Here is a 20,789-nt window from a genome sequence, read left to right as displayed (position 1 = left end):
TATGAAATCTCAAAATGCAGCGCACATTCTTCTTTAATGGGATAATAATGAAGCTGCTTTGCTGGTGATACTGATGGAGTTATGGCAAATGTATTTAAAAAGGCTTTTTTTTTCTAGTGATATCAAGAATAATATTATTATGCTTTTACCACAACAACATTATTCCGTTGTTGTTAAGATCAAAGATACAACTATGTTGGTGTTCCTTGTCAATTTTACATTGTATTTTTTTAAATGTAACTGCCTTCTCCCAAACTTTCATTTGAAGTAAAACACATAGCCAAGTATTATTCTACACAATTTGTTTATTGTGCATTAAAAAAAAGAAAACAAATTAGACATGCTATCTGCCAATAGAACTTACCGTATATACTCGAGTATAGGCCGACCCGAGTATAAGCCGAGGCCCCCAATTTACCCCCAAAAAACTGGGAAACGTATTGACTCGTGTATAAGCCGAGGTTGAGACATCCCTGTGTCCCGTCCATTCCTGTGTCCCGTCCGTCCCTGTGTCCCGTCCGTCCCTGTGTCCCTGTGTCCATCCCTGTGTCCCTGTGTCCATCCCTGTGTCCCTGTGTCCATCCCTGTGTCCCGTTCGTCGCTGTGTCCCGTCCGTCGCTGTGTCCCGTCCGTCGCTGTGTCCCTGTGTCCCGTCCGTCGCTGTGCTGTCCGTCCATCCCTGCCTACCTGTGCCAATCTGCAGCCTCTGTGTGCCACACTCTCCTCCTGGCAGACGGCGGCCATTCCTCTGTTCAAAAGCCGCGCCTCCCTCTCTGTGATAGGCGGAACACTCAATTTCCCAGCAGTCAGTGTTCCGCCTATCACGGACATCCTCTCATCCTCGTCCATAGTATGAGAATGAGCGGATGTCCGTGATAGGCGGAACACTGACTGCTGGGAAATTGAGTGTTCCGCCTATCACAGAGAGGGAGGCGCGGCTTTTGAATAGTAGAATGGCCACCGTCTGTCTGCTCGATACGCTGATCGGGCAGGCAGACGGCGATGACTCGAGTATAAGCCGAGGGGGGCACTTTCAGCCTCAAAAAAAAGGCTGAAAATCTCGGCTTATACTCGAGTATATACGGTAACCAAAAAGTGCATTCTATACATCCAAAAATTTAGAAAATATAACAAATCAAATCATTATTATTCAACCTAAAAATAAAATAAAGCCTTGTGCATGTGTCCTGCTTCTTAATATAGGGGGTCAGCAATGCCAAGAGTTGGTGAAAGCAGGGTTCCGTCATCCGGAGATAATTCTGAAAATCATCTGGATTATTCTCCTGGAGCTCCCGCAGCAAAGGCATAGGACATAATTGGTCACGAACACCCCCCTGTTCTGTTGGCATCCAGAAAATGCGAACAGGCAAAAAAATTTGTTCGAACACGCGAACACCATTAAAGTCTATGGGACACGAACATGAATAATCAAAAGTGCTAATTTTAAAGGCTTATATGTATGGTATTGTCATAAAAAGTGTTTGGGGACTTGGATCCTGCCTCAGGGGACATGTATCAATGCAAAAAAAGTTTTAAAAACATCAGTTTTTTCGGGAGCAGTGATTTTAATAATGCATAAAGTGAAACAATAACAGTGTAATATTCCTTTCGTGCCTGGGGGGTGTCTATAGTATACCTATAAAGGGGCGCATGTTTCCCCCGTTTAGAACAGTATGACAGCAAAATTAAATTTCTAAAGGAAAAAAAGTAATTTAAAACTACTCTCGGCTATAATGAATTGTCGGTCTGACAATACACATAAAAGTTCATTGATAAAAACGGCATGCAATTTCCCCACAGGGGAACCTTGAACCAAAATTAAAAAAACAAAATGCATGGAGGTCCCCCTAAATTCCATACCAGGCCCTCCAGGTCTGGTATGGATACTAAGGGGAAATCCGCACCAAAATAAAAATGGTTTGGGTCCCCCCAAAAATCCATACCAGACCCTTATCTGAGCATGCAACCTGGCAGCTGACAGCAAAAGAGGGGGGGACAAGAGAGCACCCCCCCTCCTGAACCATACCAGGCCACATGCCCTCAACATTGGAAGGGTGCTTTGGGGTAGCAGCCCCCCCCAAAGCACCTTGTCCCCATGTTGATGGGGAGAATGGCCTCATCTCCACAACCCTTGCCCAGTGGTTGTGGGGTCTGCAGGCGGGGGCCTTATTGGAATCTGGAAGCCCCCTCTAAAAGGGGACCCGCAGATCCTGTCCCCCCTATGTGAATTGGTAAAGGGATGTGACATTTTAAAAAAAATTATTTGGTTACATCAGCTTCAGGTGCATGTTAGCTGGTGGTGATCCAAGACTGATTCATCTTTATGAAAGTCAGTCGATCAACCGAGTCGGTGGACAGGCGCACCCTGTGATCAGTTACAAAGCCTCCAGCAGCACTGAATGTGCGTTCTCAAAGAACGCTAGATGCAGGACAGGTCAGTAGCTCAATTGCATACTGTGCAAGCTCTGGCCAGTGATCCATCCTCAAGACCCAGTAAGACAGAGGATTTTCGATGGGAAAGGTGTCCAAGTCTGACCTTGTCCCTAGGTATTCCTGCACCATGTAAATGAGATGCTGGCGATGGTTGCTGGAACCGATCATACCTTGGGGCTGCAGACTAAAAAATTGTCTGAACGCATCGGTCAGACGGCCACCTTCTCCACCGCTCCTTCTGTGACTGACCAAAGCCTCAGCAACACGGTGTCCAGGACCAGGAGTTTGTAACCTCCCAGTCTGTGGGAACGTGTTGCACAGACCTTTCTGCAAGGCCTCCCAGAGATGTCTCATTCTCTGCTCCCTCTGTGACGGCAGGATAAGGTCCGCAACCTTACCCTTGTACCGTGGATCAAGGAGAGTGGCCAGCCAGTAATGATCCCTCTCCTTGATCCGAAGAATATGAGGATCCTTCCGCAGGCTTTGCAGGATCAGGGAGGCCATGCAGCGTAAGTTAGCTATGGCATTCGGTCCGGAGTCCTCCGGGTCACTAAGGACGACATGATCCGCAGCCACCTCCTCCCAGCCATGTACAAGTCCACGGGTTTCTTGGGACTGTAAATCATCCCTAAAAGACTGCTGCTGCTGATGCTGAGTGCCAGGCTCCACCTCCATGCTGACACAATCCCCCTCCTCCTCCTCCTCCTCTTCCTGTGTGATGGGTGGGACAGCAGGAACACTGGATAAAGGGGGCCTTGAGAGGCAAGGGAGTCCTCCTCTCCCTGCCTCTGTTCTGTCCATTATTCCATGCAGCATATGCTCCAACAGGTGGACAAGAGGTACAGTGTCACTGATGCATGCACTGTCACTGTTCACCATCCTCGTGGCCTCCTCAAATGATGGCAGGACAGTGCATGCATCCCTGATCATGCCCCACTGGCATGGTGAAAAAAAAACAAGCTCCCCTGACCCTGTCCTGGTGCCGTAGTCGCACAGGTACTCATTGATGGCCCTCTGCTGCGTGTGCAGCCACTGCAGCATGGCCAACGTTGAGTTCCACCTGGTGGGCATGTCACATATAAGGCGGTTCTTGGGCAGGTTCAACTCCTTTTGGAGCTCAGTCAGCTGAGCACTGGCATTATATGATTGGTGGAAATGCACACAGACTTTCCTGGCCTGCCTCAGGACATCTTGTAAGCCCGGGTACCTGCCCAAGAACCGCTGCACCACCAGGTTACAGACGTGAGCCACACAGTGCACATGGGTTAGTTGTCCCTATCGGAGGGCGGAAAGGGGGTTGGTACCATTGTCGCAAACCACCATTCCTGGCTTAAGCTGGCGTGGCATCAACCACCTCTCGGCCTGCCCCTGTAGAGCTGACAAAATATCTGCCCCAGTGTGGCTCCCATCCCCCAAACAAACCAGCGCAAGCACGGCATGGCATCTTTTTGCCTGCATACTTGCATAGGCCCTTGAACACCTACCGAGCACCGCTGGCTCCGAGGACAAAGCACAGGAAGAGGCCATGGAGGAAGAGGAGGGGGTAGAGGAGAGAGGTGTGTCACAGCCAGTAGTAGCATTTTGGAGGCGTGGTGGCGGAACAATCTCCAACACTACTGCACCTTGTCCTGCTTCCTTCCCAGCTGCCAGAAGAGTGACCCAATGGGCCGTGAAAGATAGGTAATGTCCCTGTCCATGCCTGCTAGACCATGAGTCAGCGGTAATATGCACCTTACCGCTGACCGCCCTGTCCAGCAAGGCATGGGCATTGCCCTTCACATGCCGGTAGAAAGCCGGAATCGCCTTCCATGAGAAAAAGTGATGTTTGGGAACCTGCCACTGAGGAACCGCACATTTCACAAACTCACGGAAGGGGGCCGAGTCTACCAACAGAAAAGACAGCAGTTGAAGTGCTAGTAACTTAGCCAAGCTAGCATTCAACCGCTGGGCATGTGGATGGCTGGGAGTGAACTTCTTTTGATGGTCCAGCAGCTGGGGCAGGGAAATTTGCCTGGTACAATCGGACGTCGGTGTACTGCTAGCAGAGTACCCACAAGTTGGCTGTGACACAACTAATTCTACACATTCATTCCTCTCAGTGCAGGTTTCAGAGAGGACTGAAGGTATAGTGGGGTTGGAGATCCCAGCTGATGAGCACCAAGGAGAGGCCCGCTTTGTTCTTTGGTGTGGGTCTTTAAGGTACGCTTGCCAATGTGCTGCATAGCAGGTCAACATATGTCTGGTCAAGCATGTGGTGCCCAAGCGGCTGATGTTTTGGCCACGCGAGATACACTTGAGACATATGTTGCAAATAGCAGCAGTGCAATATGATGCACTTGTCTCGAAAAAGGCCCATACCAAAGAACTTTTGGAATAGGGAAGGAGTGACTGATGACATTGAGACAAGGGAAGAGGACGTGTCAGCAGCTGCTTTGCTAGTACCCTGAGCCTGGGTAAGAGAGGATGAGGATGATGAAGAGGGCTTGGTCATCCACTATACCAAGTCTTAGGCATGATGCGGCTCAACACGTCCAGCTGCCGAAAATAAGGACAAGCTTGTCCCATGGCCACGTGCTGAAGACGATGCACCGTGTCCACGACCAGCTCTGTTTTCTCTGAACACAGAGCCTGCTTGCCCTCTTTTATTGGCTCGTGACTGTCTGCCTCTCCATGTTGGCCTTCAAGACATAGTAATGGTCTGCAGGGAGATGGGAAAACCAGCAATTGGGGTAGCTTTAGGTGCACACTGAGCAGATGACACTGACTGAAATTACTGCAGCTGCCTGCCTGTGGTATAGGATCTGAAGAACACCAGCAATTAGGGTAGCTTCAGGTGTATACTGTGCAGAAGGCACACTACACCCACTGTAAATGCTGCAGATGTCTGCGCTACAGAAACAGAATAACACCAGAAATAAGGGGTATCTTCAGGTGTATACTGTGCAGGAGGCACACAACACCCACTCTAACTGCTGCAGATGCCTGTATTACAGAAACAGAACAACAAAAGGCAATAAGGGGTATCTTCAGGTGTGTACTGTGCAGGAGGCACACAACACCCACTCTAACTGATGCAGATTCCTGTATTACAGAAACAGAACAACACCAGCAATAAGGGGTATCTTCAGGTATATACTGTGCAGGAGGTACACAACACCCACTCTGACTGCTGCAGATGCCTGTGTTACAGAAACAGAACAACACCAGCAATAAGGGGTATCTTCAGGTGTATACTGTGCAGGAGGTACACAACACCCACTCTGATTGCTGCAGATGTCTGTGTTACAGAAACAGAACAACACCAGCAATAAGGGTTAGCTTCAGGTGTATACTGTGCAGGAGGTACACAACACCCACTCTGACTGCTGCAGATGCCTATGTTACAGAAACAGAACAACACCAGCAATAAGGGGTATCTTAAGGTGTATACTGTGCAGGAGGCACACAACACCCACTCTAACTGCTGCAGATGCCTGCATTATAGAAATAGAACAACACCAGCAATAAGGGGAAGCTTCAGGTGTATACTGTGCAGGAGGCACACAACACACACTGTAACAGCACTAGGTTCCCAAGCAAAAAGACACTGTCCCTGCCTATCCTGCTCTTTCCCTGCACGCCAACACACTACACAAGGCCACCGCGCTGATGGCTTTATATAGTGTGGGACGTGTACTAAAGCCCCCTGAGCTATAATTGGCCACGGGCATCCTGCCTGTGGCCATTTATGTCTCTCCTCGGTGCCAGCGCTGTGATTGGCCAAGCATGCAGGTTCAACAGTGCATGCTTGGCCAATCATGAGCCAGCAATGCACTGCAATGGCGTAGTGCATTGTGTGCCGTTCGCGCCACACGAATATGCTGCGAACGGCCCACAAAGTTGTGGATTCGTCGAACAGGCGAACGGCCCGTTTTCAAGTCGAACACCGAGCTCATCTCTATTGCTCACTGCTCTTCTTGTATAAAAAAGGAAGCATCAGTGCAAGACTATCCCTGCTTTTACTTATTCCATTTTGTGGATGTGTACCTTAACCTCTCCTGCTTCTGCTTGATTATTACCCTATTAGTAATCAGATCACCAGTAATTTGTGGGGAGAGGGAGGGAATAAGATCTGTTATGAGCAAGACCTCCTTTCACTAAGATTGAACAAGGCACAGCAAGCAAATAATGGCAAAGATCAGTTGCAGGGAGCATATAAGCAGTACTAGTGACTAGTCCTTTCTAATGTACCTTCCCATTTTTTGGGCACATGTTCACAGTTCAGGTCTTCAATAATAAGTCTTTAGCAGCACATTGGACAATGGACACCACTAATTCACAAGTAAGTTTCCATAGGTGTGCGCAGCCTATTGCATTTGATTTTGCACCCCAAAGCTTAAACACACACACACACACACACACACACACACACACACACACACACACACACACACACACACACACACATATATATATATATATATATATATATATATATATATATATATATATATATATATATATAGCGGTAGACAGTGTCAGTAGGGCAGAGGTTGGTGTCAGTCGTTTATTTTTATCTTTTTTACAATAATTTATTATTATTATTATTTATTTTTGATTTTTTTTTTAATTTATTAGGAGCCCCACTGGGGGACTTTGTTGAAATATCAGGTGTCTGAACAGCGAAAAGGGACTGAGGACAGAGATTTCCCAGTCCCTTTCTCTGCAGCCAAGTAGTAAGGGGAATCTGTGCAGCACAGCATGATTAGAGTGTGCCCAGGCACACCTGGTGAGCACGCCTATGTAAGTACCCTATATTTTACTGCAATATAGTTGAAATATCAGTAAACCTACTATATTTCAGCAGTTATTATTTAATTTCAGATTACTCCTTTGCTTGATTTTTTTTTAAACTTTTTGATTGAAATTTTCACAGTTTCCTTGACAGCTCCCATCTTAACCACTTGACCACTGGGCACTTAAACACCCTTAATAACCAGACCAATTTTCAGCTTTTGGTGCTCTCACATTTTGAATGACAATTACTCAGTCATGCAACACTGTACCCATATGAAATTTGTGTCCTTTTTTTCACACCAATAGAGCTTTCTTTTGGTGGTATTTAATCACCTCTCAGTTTTTTATTTTTTGTGCTATAAAAGAAAAAAGACCGAAAATTCTGTGAAAAAATGAATTTTTCTTCGTTTCTGTTATAAAATTTAGCAGATTAGTAATTTTTTCTTCATAAATTTTGGCCAAAATTTATACTACTACATATCTTTGGTAAAAATAAGTACAAATTGGTGGATATTATTTGGTCTTTGTGAAAGTTATAGAGTCCACAAGCTATGGTGCCAATATCTGAAAATTGATCACACCTTAAGGGCCGGTTCACACTGCAGGCGCGGCGAGGCGTCTCCGACTTGCCTCGCCGCGACCTGCGGCGACCTCAGCGGCGACTTGCAGAGGACTTCTGTATAGAAGTCAATGCAAGTCGCCCCCGAAGTCGCCCAGAAGTAGTACAGGAACCTTTTTTCTGAGTCGGAGCGACTCGAGTCGCTCCTCTCAGAACGGTTCCATTGTACAGAACGGGGGCGACTTGCGGGAGCGAGGCGAGGCGAGTCGTGTCGCCTCGCATCGCCTGCTGTGTGAACCGGCCCTAAGTACTGATGGCCTATTTTAATTCTTGAGACCCTAACATGCCAGAAAAGTACAAATACCCCCCAAATGACCCCTTTTTGGAAAGAAGACATTCCAATGTATTTAGTAAGAGGCATGATGAGTTTTTTGAAGTTGTCATTTTGTCCCACAATTCTTTGCAAAATCAAGGTTTTTTTTTCCTTTTTTTTTTTCCACAAAATTTTCATATTATCAGGTTATATCTCACACACAGCATATGCATACCACAAATTACACCCCAAAACACATTCTGCTATTACGTCCGAGTACAGCGATACCACATGTGTGAGACTTTTACACAGCGTGGCCACATATAGAGGCCCAAAATGCAGGGAGCGCCATCAGGCTTTCTGGAGCACCCAGGGCAATTCTGCCATTTCTCTCCTACATGTAAAAATCATCATTTATTTGCTAGAAAATTACACAGAACCCCAAAACATTATATATACATTTTTTTTAGCAAAGACCCTGGAGAATACAATGGTGGTCGTTGCAAATTTTTATCTCACACGGTATTTGCGCAGCAATTTTTCGAACGCGTTTTTTTGGGGGAAAAAACAGCTTTGTGCTTAAAAAAAATAAAACAGTAAAGTTAGCCCAATTTTTGCATAAAGTGAAAGATGAAGTTATGCTGAGTAAATAGATATCGAACATGTCACTCTTCAAAATTGCACATGCCCGTGGAATGGCGCCAAACGTCGCTACTTAAAAATCCCCATAGGCGCCGCTTTAAATTTTTTTTACTGGTTACATGTTTTGAGTTACAGAGGAGGTCTAGGGGTAGAATTATTGCTCTCGCTCTAACATTCACGGCGATACCTCACATGTGTGGTTTTAACACCGTTATGATATGTGGGCGGGGCTTACATATGCGTTCGCTTCTGCATGCGAGCACATGGGGACAGGTGCGCTTTAAAAAAAAAAAAATGTATTGTTCATTTTACTTTATTTATTTTAGTTTGACATTTTTTTCCCCAAAAATACATTTTTGATCACTTTTATTCCTATTACAAGGAATGTAAACATCCCTTGTAATAGGAATATGGGATGACAGGTCCTCTTTACAGTGAAATCTGGGGGTCAATATGACCCCACATCTCACCTCTAGGCTGGGAAGCCTGAAATAATAAAAAAAAAAATAATAAAAAAAAGATTCTGGCTTTGATCGTATTGGCGAGTTGGTAGAAGCACCGGAGGACGGTGAGGGGTGGGGGGGCTTCTATGGCTGGGTATTGCAGGGTATCACTGAGTATGGCTGGATATCTCTGAGTATGGCTGGATATTGCAGGGTATCTCCAAGTATGGCTGGGTATGGCAATTTATGGCAGGGTATTGCAGAGTATTGGCGGGGTATTGGCAGGTATTGGCGGGTATTGGCGGGGTATTGGGGGGTATTGCAGAGTATTGGCAGGTATTGCAGAGTATTGGCGGATATTGCAGAGTATTGGGGGGTATTGCGGGGTATTGGGGCTATTGGGGGTACTGCAGAATATTGGGGGGTACTGCAGAGTATTGGGGGTACTGCAGAGTAATGGCAGGGTACTGCAGAGTATTGGGGGGTACTGCAGAGTAATGGCAGGGTACTGCAGAGTATTGGGGGGTACTGCAGAATAATGGCAGGGTACTGCAGAGTAATGGGGGGTACTTCAGAGTAATGGCAGGGTACTGCAGAGTAATAGCAGGGTATTGCAGAGTAATGGGGGGTACTGCAGAGTAATGGCAGGGTATTGCAGAGTAATGGGGGGTACTGCAGAGTAATGGCAGGGTACTGCAGAGTATTGCAGGATATTGCAGAGTATTGGCAGAGAATTGAGGGGTTAAATTCGGTGAGCAGCGATGTGGGCACTGCAGATGCAGCCCACAGCGCTGCTAACACCGATCTCTTTCCCCTCCGCTGTACCGATCGGTACAGAGAGGGGGAGGGAGGAACTGGCGTCATAACATGACGCCGGTTTGTTTACAAGTGATCACTCCGTCATTTGACGGAGCGATCACGTGGTAAACGGCCGCGACGAGCGGCTGTTTACCGTGATTCGTGATGCGCCGGGGTCCACTGGACCCGGCGGTCACGGATGATCTCGTGTGCACGCCCCAGGGGGTTAATTAACGGCCTCTCAGAGTTAAACAACCGACCTGAAGCTGTTAATCTGCAATGGGCGGTAGTTAAGTGGTTAATTTGTGGATTTCTCCTTTAGTGCTTGGCCAGTTGGAACTAGCTGTAATACCTTCCACGGCTATTGGCTTCTAGAAAATCCACTATTTCCATCATATACCTCAAATGTTTGGCAGTGAATGGAATGAATAAATATGAGTAATAATCTTGTATGCCAAGTTTAGGATTGGTTTGTTAAAAACACAGAAATTTTTTGTTGCATTTATATACAAACTGTAAAAACAGCTCATTATTAATGTGTGCTCTCTATCCATGTGTATGTAGCCATACGTGATTGGCCAAAGAATATTATGACTCGTACACTGAAATACTTCTTTTGTCAGTAACATGCATCTTGACTTCATGCCTAAGTTATTTTATAGTAACTTACTGGGATGTTCCAAAATAAACCAATTCTTGTTCTTTTAATATTTCTGAAGTTTGCGGAGTGCTACTTATTAGTACACCAGAGTATTTAAAATTTTAAATTGTTTGTGTCTTTTGCAAAACTGGTGCTAAAAAGGCTGCTCCTTAAGGCTTGGTTCACATATGTGCGAATTGAGTGTGACTGGCTCTCAATGGAGCCGACTCACACAGGTCGGGGACAGCTGTGGAGCGGATTGCAAAAGGGTCCTGTGTGTGTTTGGGTCCAGTTCAAATGCAAATTCAGGCACAAATTCAGACCTGAATGGCACCAAAACCAGTGAGCAGAAACGTACCGGATCCCAGGCACAAATCCACGGCCGCACCTATGTGAACCCTGCCTTTAATAATAAAGCTGTGAGATAAATACTATGGTATCTAGTTATAAAACATGAGCTGTGAAAATGTTTTAGCATTTGTGCAAAAGTCACAAATAATCCCTGTCATGTTTGTATTATGTGTGAAATGTCATATTCTATTTGTTGCCTTTCTCAGGGTGAATGTAACATTCCCTAACGTTCATTCTTAAGAGAAAATAGTTTCAAGAACGTTCAACTAGAAGATATAAAGATCATTTGGCAAATAGAGAAAATAGCCTACCACTAAAGAATATAAACATTCGACTAGAAGAGGAAATAATATGAGGAAGACCTCTGCTAATTGAATGGAGACTCCGGAGCGCACCACTGACCGTGTAATAAATCTACTACCGCAAAGAGGGAACTGCAATACAGAAATTATAAGATATTTCAGAGACAGAACTACTGTTTATTTTAGGTGATCTGTCAAGGGTTTCAGTCCATTGTTCAGTTGTCAAGCAATGGCAGTCGTCTCTGCAACATTGTATTAATTCTGTACAGCCATTCACTCTCTGCAGTAACTGATTCTTTACAGAGAAACTAAACAACTTCCTTATCCTCCAAAAAAATCCATACACATTCACCATCTAATGGTGGTCCTGTAATCTTTTTATTTTACAAAATCATTTCTTACTGTGTTTTTCTGCCTCTATGTAATATCCTGAAATGTTCTCCATGAGCTTCCGAACCACAAGCAGTACATGTTAATTTTGACCATGTGTACTGCCCTATGCACACCACATCTCAGGAGCAAGCAAGAAAGTGTGGCCCCATTCCACCATGGAGAACGAACATATCATAACAGGAAGTCTGATCACAGCATTAAAGAATTAAAGGAAACTTGTGAAAGTGTAATATAGTATAATCTGAAACTTATGCCGCATACAAACGACCGGACTTTTTAACGGACTAGGTCCGACAGTCTTCCCGACGGACTTGCAGTGGAGTTCCGACGGACTTTCCGAATGAACGGACTTGGCCACACACAATCACACCAAAGTCTGATGGATTTGAACGTGATAATGTATGAACGGACTAGAATAAGGAAGTTCATAGCCAGTAGCCAATAGCTGCCCTAGTGTCGGTTTTTATCCGTCGGACTAGCATAAAGACAAGCGGATTTCTCCGTGGGGTTCCCCCCAAATATCCATACCCAAATATACCCTTCAGGTCTGGTATGGATTTTAAGGGGAATTCCTTGGCAATTTAAAAAAAAATGGCATGGAGTTCCCCCCAAAAATCCATACCAGAACCTTTATCCGAGCACGCAACCTGGAAGGCCGCAGGAAAAGAGTGGGGGACAAGAGAGCGCCCCCCTGAACTGTACCAGGCCACATGCTCTCAACATTGGGAGGATGCTTTGGGGTCCCCCCAAAGCACCTTGTCCCCATGTTGATGAGGACAAGGGCCTCATCCCCACAACCCTGGCCGGTAGTTTTGGGGGTCTGTAGGCGGGAGCCTTATCAGAATCTGGAAGCCCCCTTTAACAAGGGGACCCCAGATCCGGGCCCCCTGTTTGAAATAGTAGGTTTCTGTTACATCAGAGGGGGAGGGGGTCACCCGCATGTCATTGGGGAAGCCGGGCTTTCCCCTTGTGTCAGAGGGGGCGGGGTCAGGTGATGGGTGGCCCCGCCCTCCTCAGCTAAGAAGTGTCAGGCTGCCGGGATCCCCGCAGTGTCTCCCTGCAGTGGAGACAGAGGATGAATGTGCTGCACTGGAGGGAGAGATCACCCATGGCTGGATCAGATCACCCATTGTTGGACTCTGGAGAGATGATCATCGCTGGATAGCAAGAGTGGATTACCACCGCTGGAATCCTTTTTTTATTTTTTTTATTTTTAATAGAGGAGTTTTCCCAATGGTGTGTGTGTGTTTTTTACATTTTTTTACACTTTCTTTGTGAAATGGTAGGGGTACTTTTGTACCCCCTTACCATTTCAAACAGGGGGGCAGGATCTGGGGTCCCCTTATTAAAGGGGGCTTCCAGATTCTGATAAGCCCCCCACCCGCAGACCCCCACAGCCACCGGCCAGGGTTGTGGGGAGGAGGCCCTTGTCCTCATCAACATGGGGACAGGGTGCTTTGGGGGAACCCCAAAGCATCCTCCCAATGTTGAGGGCATGTGGCCTGGTACAGTTCAGGAAGGGGGGCACTCTCTCGTCCCCACCCTCTTTTCCTGAGGCCTCAAAGTTTGCATGCTTGGATAAAGGGTCTGGTATAGATTTTTGGGGGGAGCTCCACGCCATTTTTTTTTAAAATTTGGCATGGAGTTCCCCTTAAAATCCATACCAGACCTGAAGGGCCTGGGAACCCCACGCTTTTTTTTTTTTATCAATGACTTTCAATGACTGTTATCTGTATTACGGGAAGCTGACAATTCATTATAGCCGTGAGTGCTTTTAAATTACTTTTTTTCCTGCAGAAATTACACTTTGTGCAGGGACAGTTCTAAGCACAGGAAACATGCACACATTTATAGGCATACTATACACACCCCCCTGGTACGAAATTTAAACAAATATTACACTTTTATTGTTTCACTTTAACCCCCCTGACGGTATTCCCGAGTCTGGCTAGGGGTGGAATTTTTATACCAAAAGCGGTAACCCAGAGCCAGACTCGGGACCGCATCGCTGTATGCAGGGAGAGGTTTACTTACCCTGTCCCCTGGATCCAGCGATGTCCCCGTGCTGTACGAGCGAGCCGTGTCTCGCTCGATCTGTCACAGTGCCAATCTCCGTTCCCTGTGAGCGTTGCAATGCACGGGGACGGAGATCGGCGCCAAATTTAAAAAGTGAAACACTCACTATACATATAGTATAATGTAATCTTACAGATTACATTGCTGTATGTAATTATTTCACATCCCCTTTGTCCCTAGTGGTCTGTCCAGTGTCCTGCATGCAATTATATATAATAAAAACTGTTCTTTATGCCTGGAAACTGGAGATTGTCCATAGCAACCAAAACTGTCCCTTTAATGATTTTAGACCAGCTAGAAAACAGCGATAATAAATTGGAATCACTCGCAGAATTGATCGATAGCGATTTGTGAGGAGATCCGTCATCACATATTGAAAAGTAATGACAGTGACAATTCTGCAACTGAGCAAATTTCAGTGTTTTTGATGTGATTACATTATTGAATAATTTTTATTATTGTTATATTATTATTTGGTACAATTATTTAGAATTATTTATTATATTATAATTTATGATTTCTTTTTTCAAACTTTATCATACCTGGGATGTCTGCTAGACTCTGGTTTGGACAGATTTAAGTGAGTTATTGCTAAGAATTACAGGACTACAATATAAAATGTCAAATTTTCATGCAAAATAATTGTACCGCTTTCAGCACCTTAAATCCGAAATAATCATACCGCCAGGGAGGTTAAGCATTATTAAAATCACTGCTCCCAAAAAAACAGCCGTTTTTAAAAATTTTGTTTGCATTGATACATGTCCCCTGGGGCAAGACCCGGGTCTCCAAACACTTTTTATGACAATAACTTGCTTATAAGCCTTTAAAATTAGCACTTTAGATTTCTCCCATAGACTTGTACAGGGTGTTCCGTGGCTTTTCGAATTTGCCGCAAACACCCCAAATTGTTTGCTGTTCAGTGAACAGGCAATGCTCGAGTCGAACATGAGTTTGACTCGAACTTGAAGCTCATCCCTAGTTGACAAGTTCTTGTCAAATATGAGCTGCCCATTGGTTTCCCATACACACAAAAAGATGCAGAGGGATGTGAACATCTGGTTTGTAAGACTATTTCATACACACATACACACACACACATTTTACCTATAAAAAACCTGCTACTTGAGCTTAGGCAGCTACCGAATACCTGTGGTTGTATCAAGTGAGTTTTCCGTATGGTAAAATACATTAAAAGTCATTATTATCCAAAATTTGGACCAAATTTACCATCAAGCCTTACCTACAGCAATGAGCAATAAAGTTTAATTCTTTTACTGTTCATGTTCTAGAAAAATGTCAGAAGATTCCCTTTTCGGAAAGCTAGTAAAATTACAATTAAAAGAGATTTTATCCTTTCTATGCTGAGAACACTGTTTCTTATTATTCCTCATTATAGGCAAGGTCGATATCAGTCTGGCAAATTCTGTGGGTTCCAAAATAATAAAAATTGAAAATGTAGTCCATATGCATTTTCAGGAAACTTTTGGAAAAAAAAGCTTTATAATATTTCAAATTGGAGATGAATAAAATTATTTGGCAGTCTACAGCAGAGTTTTAGCATTTAAGAAAGTTTGAAAGCCGACATGTATATTACTTTAAATATAACTTATTTATAGTATGTTACATCTCAGGTATCATATAAAAATTTTACTTGTTTTTTTATTTTTTTTATTGTACTTAGTGTTCCGTGACTTGTGGAAAAGGCATGCAATCAAGAGTAATTCAATGCATGCACAAAATTACTGGAAGGCATGGAAATGAATGTTTTTCATCTGAAAAACCAGCAGCCTATAGACCATGTCATCTGCAAGCCTGCAATGAAAAAATAAATGTTAACACAATAACGTCTCCAAGACTTGGTAAGTGCACAAAACAATTAAATACAACTATAACTGTGTTTCAGGTCAATATCCTTATTTTCTGTGTCTAGACTATAGAAAACATTTATAAAATTATTTGTAACTTTTGGACACCGGTCAGTAATAAAAAGAGCATATGCTCTGCCATGTAAATATTTTTTACCTGCTATAAGTACAATTAATATGTGCTCAACAGAACTGTAATTTAGTTTTCTCTGATATGCTAACATCAATATCATTTAATCTGCTGTTACCTTACAGTTTTTTTTTTCTTTTTATTAAAGAGACCTCATCCACGCAGGGCAATATGACAGTGTCTCTCCAAAGGGCATCCCTCAACCCCCTTATGCTCTCCATTACCTATGCTCCCCAGTAGCTGGTGGGAATATCAGGCACTTCCATTGACTTTCATCCATTTGAAAGACCTGAGCCCAAGCACTGTCACGTGACCTGGGAGAGGCATATCACTGATCCGCTGGGTCACCAACACTGCTGATTTTAGTGTCAGCTATAAGAAAGTTGTCCGTAAGGTGAGCCCATTGGGGCCAGGGGATACCCAGAAACGCCGGGGTTTATTTACTAAAACTGAAAAGTGCAAAGTCTGGTGAAGTTCTACATAGAAAACAATCGTCTTCCAGGTTTTTAGTCAAAGCTTAATTGAACAAGCTGAAATTAGAAACCGATCAGCTGCCATGCCCAGCTGCATCAGATTTTGCACTCTCCAGTTTTAGTAAATCAACCTCACTGTCACTTTGCCCCACAGTGCCCTGCAAATTTCTTGTATTTATCGGGTCTACTGCAGCCTGTTCTGGAAATTCTTAAAGTGTTTCTAAAGTCAAAAACTCTATACTACCTATTCTATCCTCCCATCCCTAAACTCCTACTCTAGCGTTGCCCCAGGTGGAGCACCATTCCTCTCACTTACTGGTGTGCTGCTCTCAGTCAAACTTCTTTGAGGAGTGAGCAAGTACATGGCTTACTGGCACTGTGTGTGTCTAAGAATGGGCACAACCCGGCTTGGGAGTGCATAGAAAGGAGGAGTGGAAAACACAAGTGGAGGACCTTAAAAGAGGAGGTAAGGGACTGCTCTGTGCAATACCATTGCACAGAGCAGGTAAGTATAATTTTTTTATAATAAATATTTTACCATTAGTATCACTTTAGAAATTAGGCTTTGGAAGAGAGAGTACAGTAATTAGCTTATTAGCTGTTCTTCTTGTCCTGTGTTCAGCTTCTTTCACTGTCCTACCACATTCTAACTGCAGGGGAGAAAAGTTAATGGTCAGGACTTTGTAGTTCCTGGTAGCTGTGTTTGAGCTTGAAAACTGGCTGGACTGAAGTATACATTTTTGGCACGCAGGGCAGTTCACACACATGTATTTCAACTCTATGGTATGAATTTACTAATTGCAAACAGACTGTGCACTATGGTAGTGGCTCGGAGGGAAAATTTCAGTACCATTAATGATGACCCCGAGCCACACTCGGGACAGCATTGCTGGATCCTGGAAGAGATGACTTACCTTGTCCCCTTGTCCAGCGGGCAGATCTTCCACTCGATGCTCGGTCCCTTCCCTGCAAGCGTTGCGACGCAGGGGGGTAGAACCAGCAGCAGATTCAAAATGTATAAAACACACACAATACATTGTAATCTTATTGGATTACATTACTGTATCAAATCATTTGATCTCAGTTTCCCCCAGAGCTTTGTCCAGTGTCCTTGCCTGCAGTTTTACTGTTCTTTCTGCCTGAAAACTGGAGAACGACCTTAGCATCCAAAAAGCGTGCCTCTACATCAAAAGTGGTTTATGACCTCCTGGAAAACAGCCATAGCCATACAGAATCACTTGCAGAATTAAGTGATAGCGATTCGTGGGGAAATTCATCATCAGACACAGAAAGTGATTTCATCCTGCAACTGAGCTCAGTGATGTACGGACTTGGTGCTCTATTGACTGTGGTATGGATCACGCAGCACCCCCAAGATTTACATTTAGGGCCGGTTCACACTGCAGGCGAGGCGAGGCGACACCGACTTGCCTCGCCGCGACCTGCCGCGACCTCAGCGGCAACTTGCAGATGACTTCTGTATAGAAGTCAATGCAAGTCGCCCCAAGGTCGCCCAGAAGTAGTACAGGAACCTTTTTTCTGAGTCGGAGCGACTCGAGTCGCTCCTCTCAGAACGGTTCCATTGTACAGAACGGGGGCGACTTGCGAGAGCGAGGCGAGTCGTGTCGCCTCGCCTCGCATCGCCCGCAGTGTGAACCGGCTCTTACTGGAGCACCTGGTATGAAAGTGGATGTTGAAGATGAAAACCCTTTGGCATACCTACAACTATTTTTGACCGATGAGGTTATTAAAAAAATAGTTACGGAGACAAACCAGTACCAAGATCAACAAGCTTCTATGCGTCAGAGGTTTTCAAGGAATAGAAAGTGGGAACCAGTGACCAAAGAGGACATTTGGAAATGTCTGGGCCTAATAATACTTCAGGGAGTATTGGGGAAACCCATGCACAAGTGGTATTGGACAACCAATAAATTACTTGCGAAAAATGTGAAAAAACAATCCCCTGCACTAAAGATACTAATTAGTGATTAGGCCTGCCGCTGTTGTACATGACATAAGTCAAAATATGGAAAAAAGTGTATAAGTACCACAGCACAGACAGCCTGAATAAATACAATAAAGTGCAACTGTAGTGCATACAAAATTAAGTGCAAACTTAATCCAAAAAAAAACCCAAAAATATATCAAGCATGTAGCCAGTGAACGCTTAAAAAACATGTGCAAATATGTATACATTTCTAGTTGGAAGGTTTCTTTCACAGGTGCCTTCCACATGTGCTACTGTGCTAGAAATAGTGCAAATCAATAATAAGCATGTGGCCAGTGAAAGTCCAAAAAAGACATATACATAAACATATATAAACATATAGCAGCTCAGTTAATAAGTTCCTTTCAAAAATGCTGCTGTGCTAAAAAAAACATATGATGCTATAAACAGGTGCATATTGGTTGAACTCACCACATCCAATGAACCCTCAAGCAGTACTGCATTGCAGGTCAGGTAGGCTTAATATGGTGAGTGGGGTGATGAAAACTCCAACTCTTGGGTGCGATCCTTCCTGGGGTGTTTTCAGTCACAAACATATGGAGAAAAAGTCTGCATAGTAAAGTACATCTTGTTTAATTCATTAAAATCAATCTTTATAAAGTTCCAATCATAAAATCAATCTTTAGAAGGTTCCAAGGTGGAGAGCAAACGGATGAACATCAATTACCAGTCCATTAATCAATAGGCTCTCTCACAACCTAACTGCATTTGAACGGGCATCAGATGTGATGTCAGCTCGGTGGCACTGCGCTGACATCATGTTCGATGCCCATTCAAATGCAGTTAGGTTTGTGAGAGAACCTATTGATTAATGGACTGGTAATTGATGTTCATCCGTTTGCCCTCCACCTTGGAACCTTGTAAAGACTGATTTTATGATTGGAACTTAGTAAAGATTGATTTTAATGAATTAAACAAGACGTACTTTACTATGCAGACTTTTTCTCTATATGCTTGTGCCTGAAAACACGCCAGGAAGGATCGCACCCAGTAGTTGCCATTTTCAGCACCTGCTCACCATACTAAGCCTACCTGACCCACAACGCAGTACTGCTTGGGGATCCATTGGATCTGGTGTGTTCAACCATAAGGGGGGGATCCCGTATGCACCTGTTTACAGCATCACATGCTTGAGATATATATATATATATATATATATATATATATGGAAAGGCCAGTATGGTGGCCTGGAATTATGGGTGGAGCCCGGTGGAGTATATAACCAGCCCGTTCGCCTGGCTCCCTCGTCGGTTCCGGTGCGCGATATCTGATACGTCAGAAATCAAGGGCCGACTATCCACGAGACGTTACAGTGAGCCGGGTTCGTGAGTTCCTACGTTTTCGTCCGCCTCGTGTCGACAAAGCCTTGTCGTTCGTCAGCGTCCGTCTGGTCGCCGTCTGAGTCGCTATACTCTAATCGAAAGTTTCCGTTGTCGTACAACACGTCTGGGCCGGCTGTCGCAGGTAGGGCTTCGGCACCCTTTTCGTTTCATGTGTTATTAAGTCACGTAAACTAGATTCCTGAACTCACGAACCACTCACTCTAGGTCACACGAACGGCTTAACCGCGACACTGGTACCTCAATGTCACTACCCCTTCTTCGTAGAAGTCGTTGTCACCTTTTCGGTACATGTCGTTCGTGCCAACAGGCACTTCGTTTCGTAGCACGTCATTGCTAAACCGAACGACTCTTTTGTTGTGTTCGAACCGATCGAACCGTCTCAAAATCACAGCCGTCTGCTTGTCGCGCTAAATTGAGCAGTCCGGGCAATGTCAATCTCAGGTTGTTCAAAAACCAGAAAAAAAAAAAGGAAAAAAAAAAAATCATTTCATACCGTTTGTACTATGTCCGTCACGTCATTTCCTTTCATGTCAATCATTTCAGTCACTTCAATCATGTCAGTCGGTGATGTCGGATCATTTCATTTCTGCCATTTCTAACCATGTTATCATTTCTGCCACTTACCGCGCTCCGATTCGAATCCCGTCGCATCTCTAACGCACCGATTCGCTTCGAAGTGCCCCAAGGTTGGCCTCATTTCTGTACATGCTCCAGAGACTGAGTCACTCGCAGGTCCAAGCATGGTCCTTGTTTCTAGTCTTTGTCATGGCATATCATTTCTGTCACTTATTACGCTCCAATTCGAATCCCATCGCATTCCTCATGCATCGATTCGTTCTGGTGCGCCCAGCTGCACGCCTCATTTCAGTACCCCCCCCTTTTTTGCCTGAGTTCACCCCTCGCCTGAGCTCCACGTGGCAGGGTCCCCCCCCCCCCTGCCTGAGCTCCACGTGGCGCTCCACCTCCGCCTGAGCTCCACGCGGCAGATCCCCCCCCCCCTCTCCCCTGCCTGAGCTCCACGTGGCGGGGTTCACCCCTCGCCTGAGCTCCACGCGGCAGGCCCCCCCCCCGCCCCCCTCCCCTCCCCTGCCTGAGCTCCACGTGGCGGGCTCCACCTCCGCCTGAGCTCCACGCGGCAGGCCCCCCCCCCCTGCCTGAGCTCCACGTGGCGGGGTTCACCCCCCGCCCGAGCTCCACGCGGCAGCCCCCCCCCCCCCCTCCCCTGCCTGAGCTCCACGTGG

At 45.1% G+C, this 20,789-nt stretch overlaps 1 protein-coding gene across 1 annotated transcript in view; it reads left to right on the top strand.

The window, feature by feature from the left end:
- ADAMTS19 (ADAM metallopeptidase with thrombospondin type 1 motif 19) overlaps positions 1–20,789 on the top strand; it is a 354,949-nt gene that overhangs the window by 320,615 nt on the left and 13,545 nt on the right. The window contains exon 23 of the mRNA XM_077463285.1: positions 15,411–15,588. Within this exon, the coding sequence (XP_077319411.1) occupies positions 15,411–15,588 (178 nt within the window). The remainder of the gene's footprint in view (positions 1–15,410; positions 15,589–20,789) is intronic.

Source organism: Lithobates pipiens, unplaced genomic scaffold (genome assembly GCF_037356315.1).
Source record: "Lithobates pipiens isolate NorthernLeopardFrog02 unplaced genomic scaffold, aLitPip1_a1.2 Scaffold_3, whole genome shotgun sequence".
In the NCBI taxonomy this organism is placed as follows: domain Eukaryota; kingdom Metazoa; phylum Chordata; class Amphibia; order Anura; family Ranidae; genus Lithobates; species Lithobates pipiens.
Note: the sequence above shows the minus strand (reverse complement) of the source record. Positions and strands in the feature narration are given on the sequence as shown.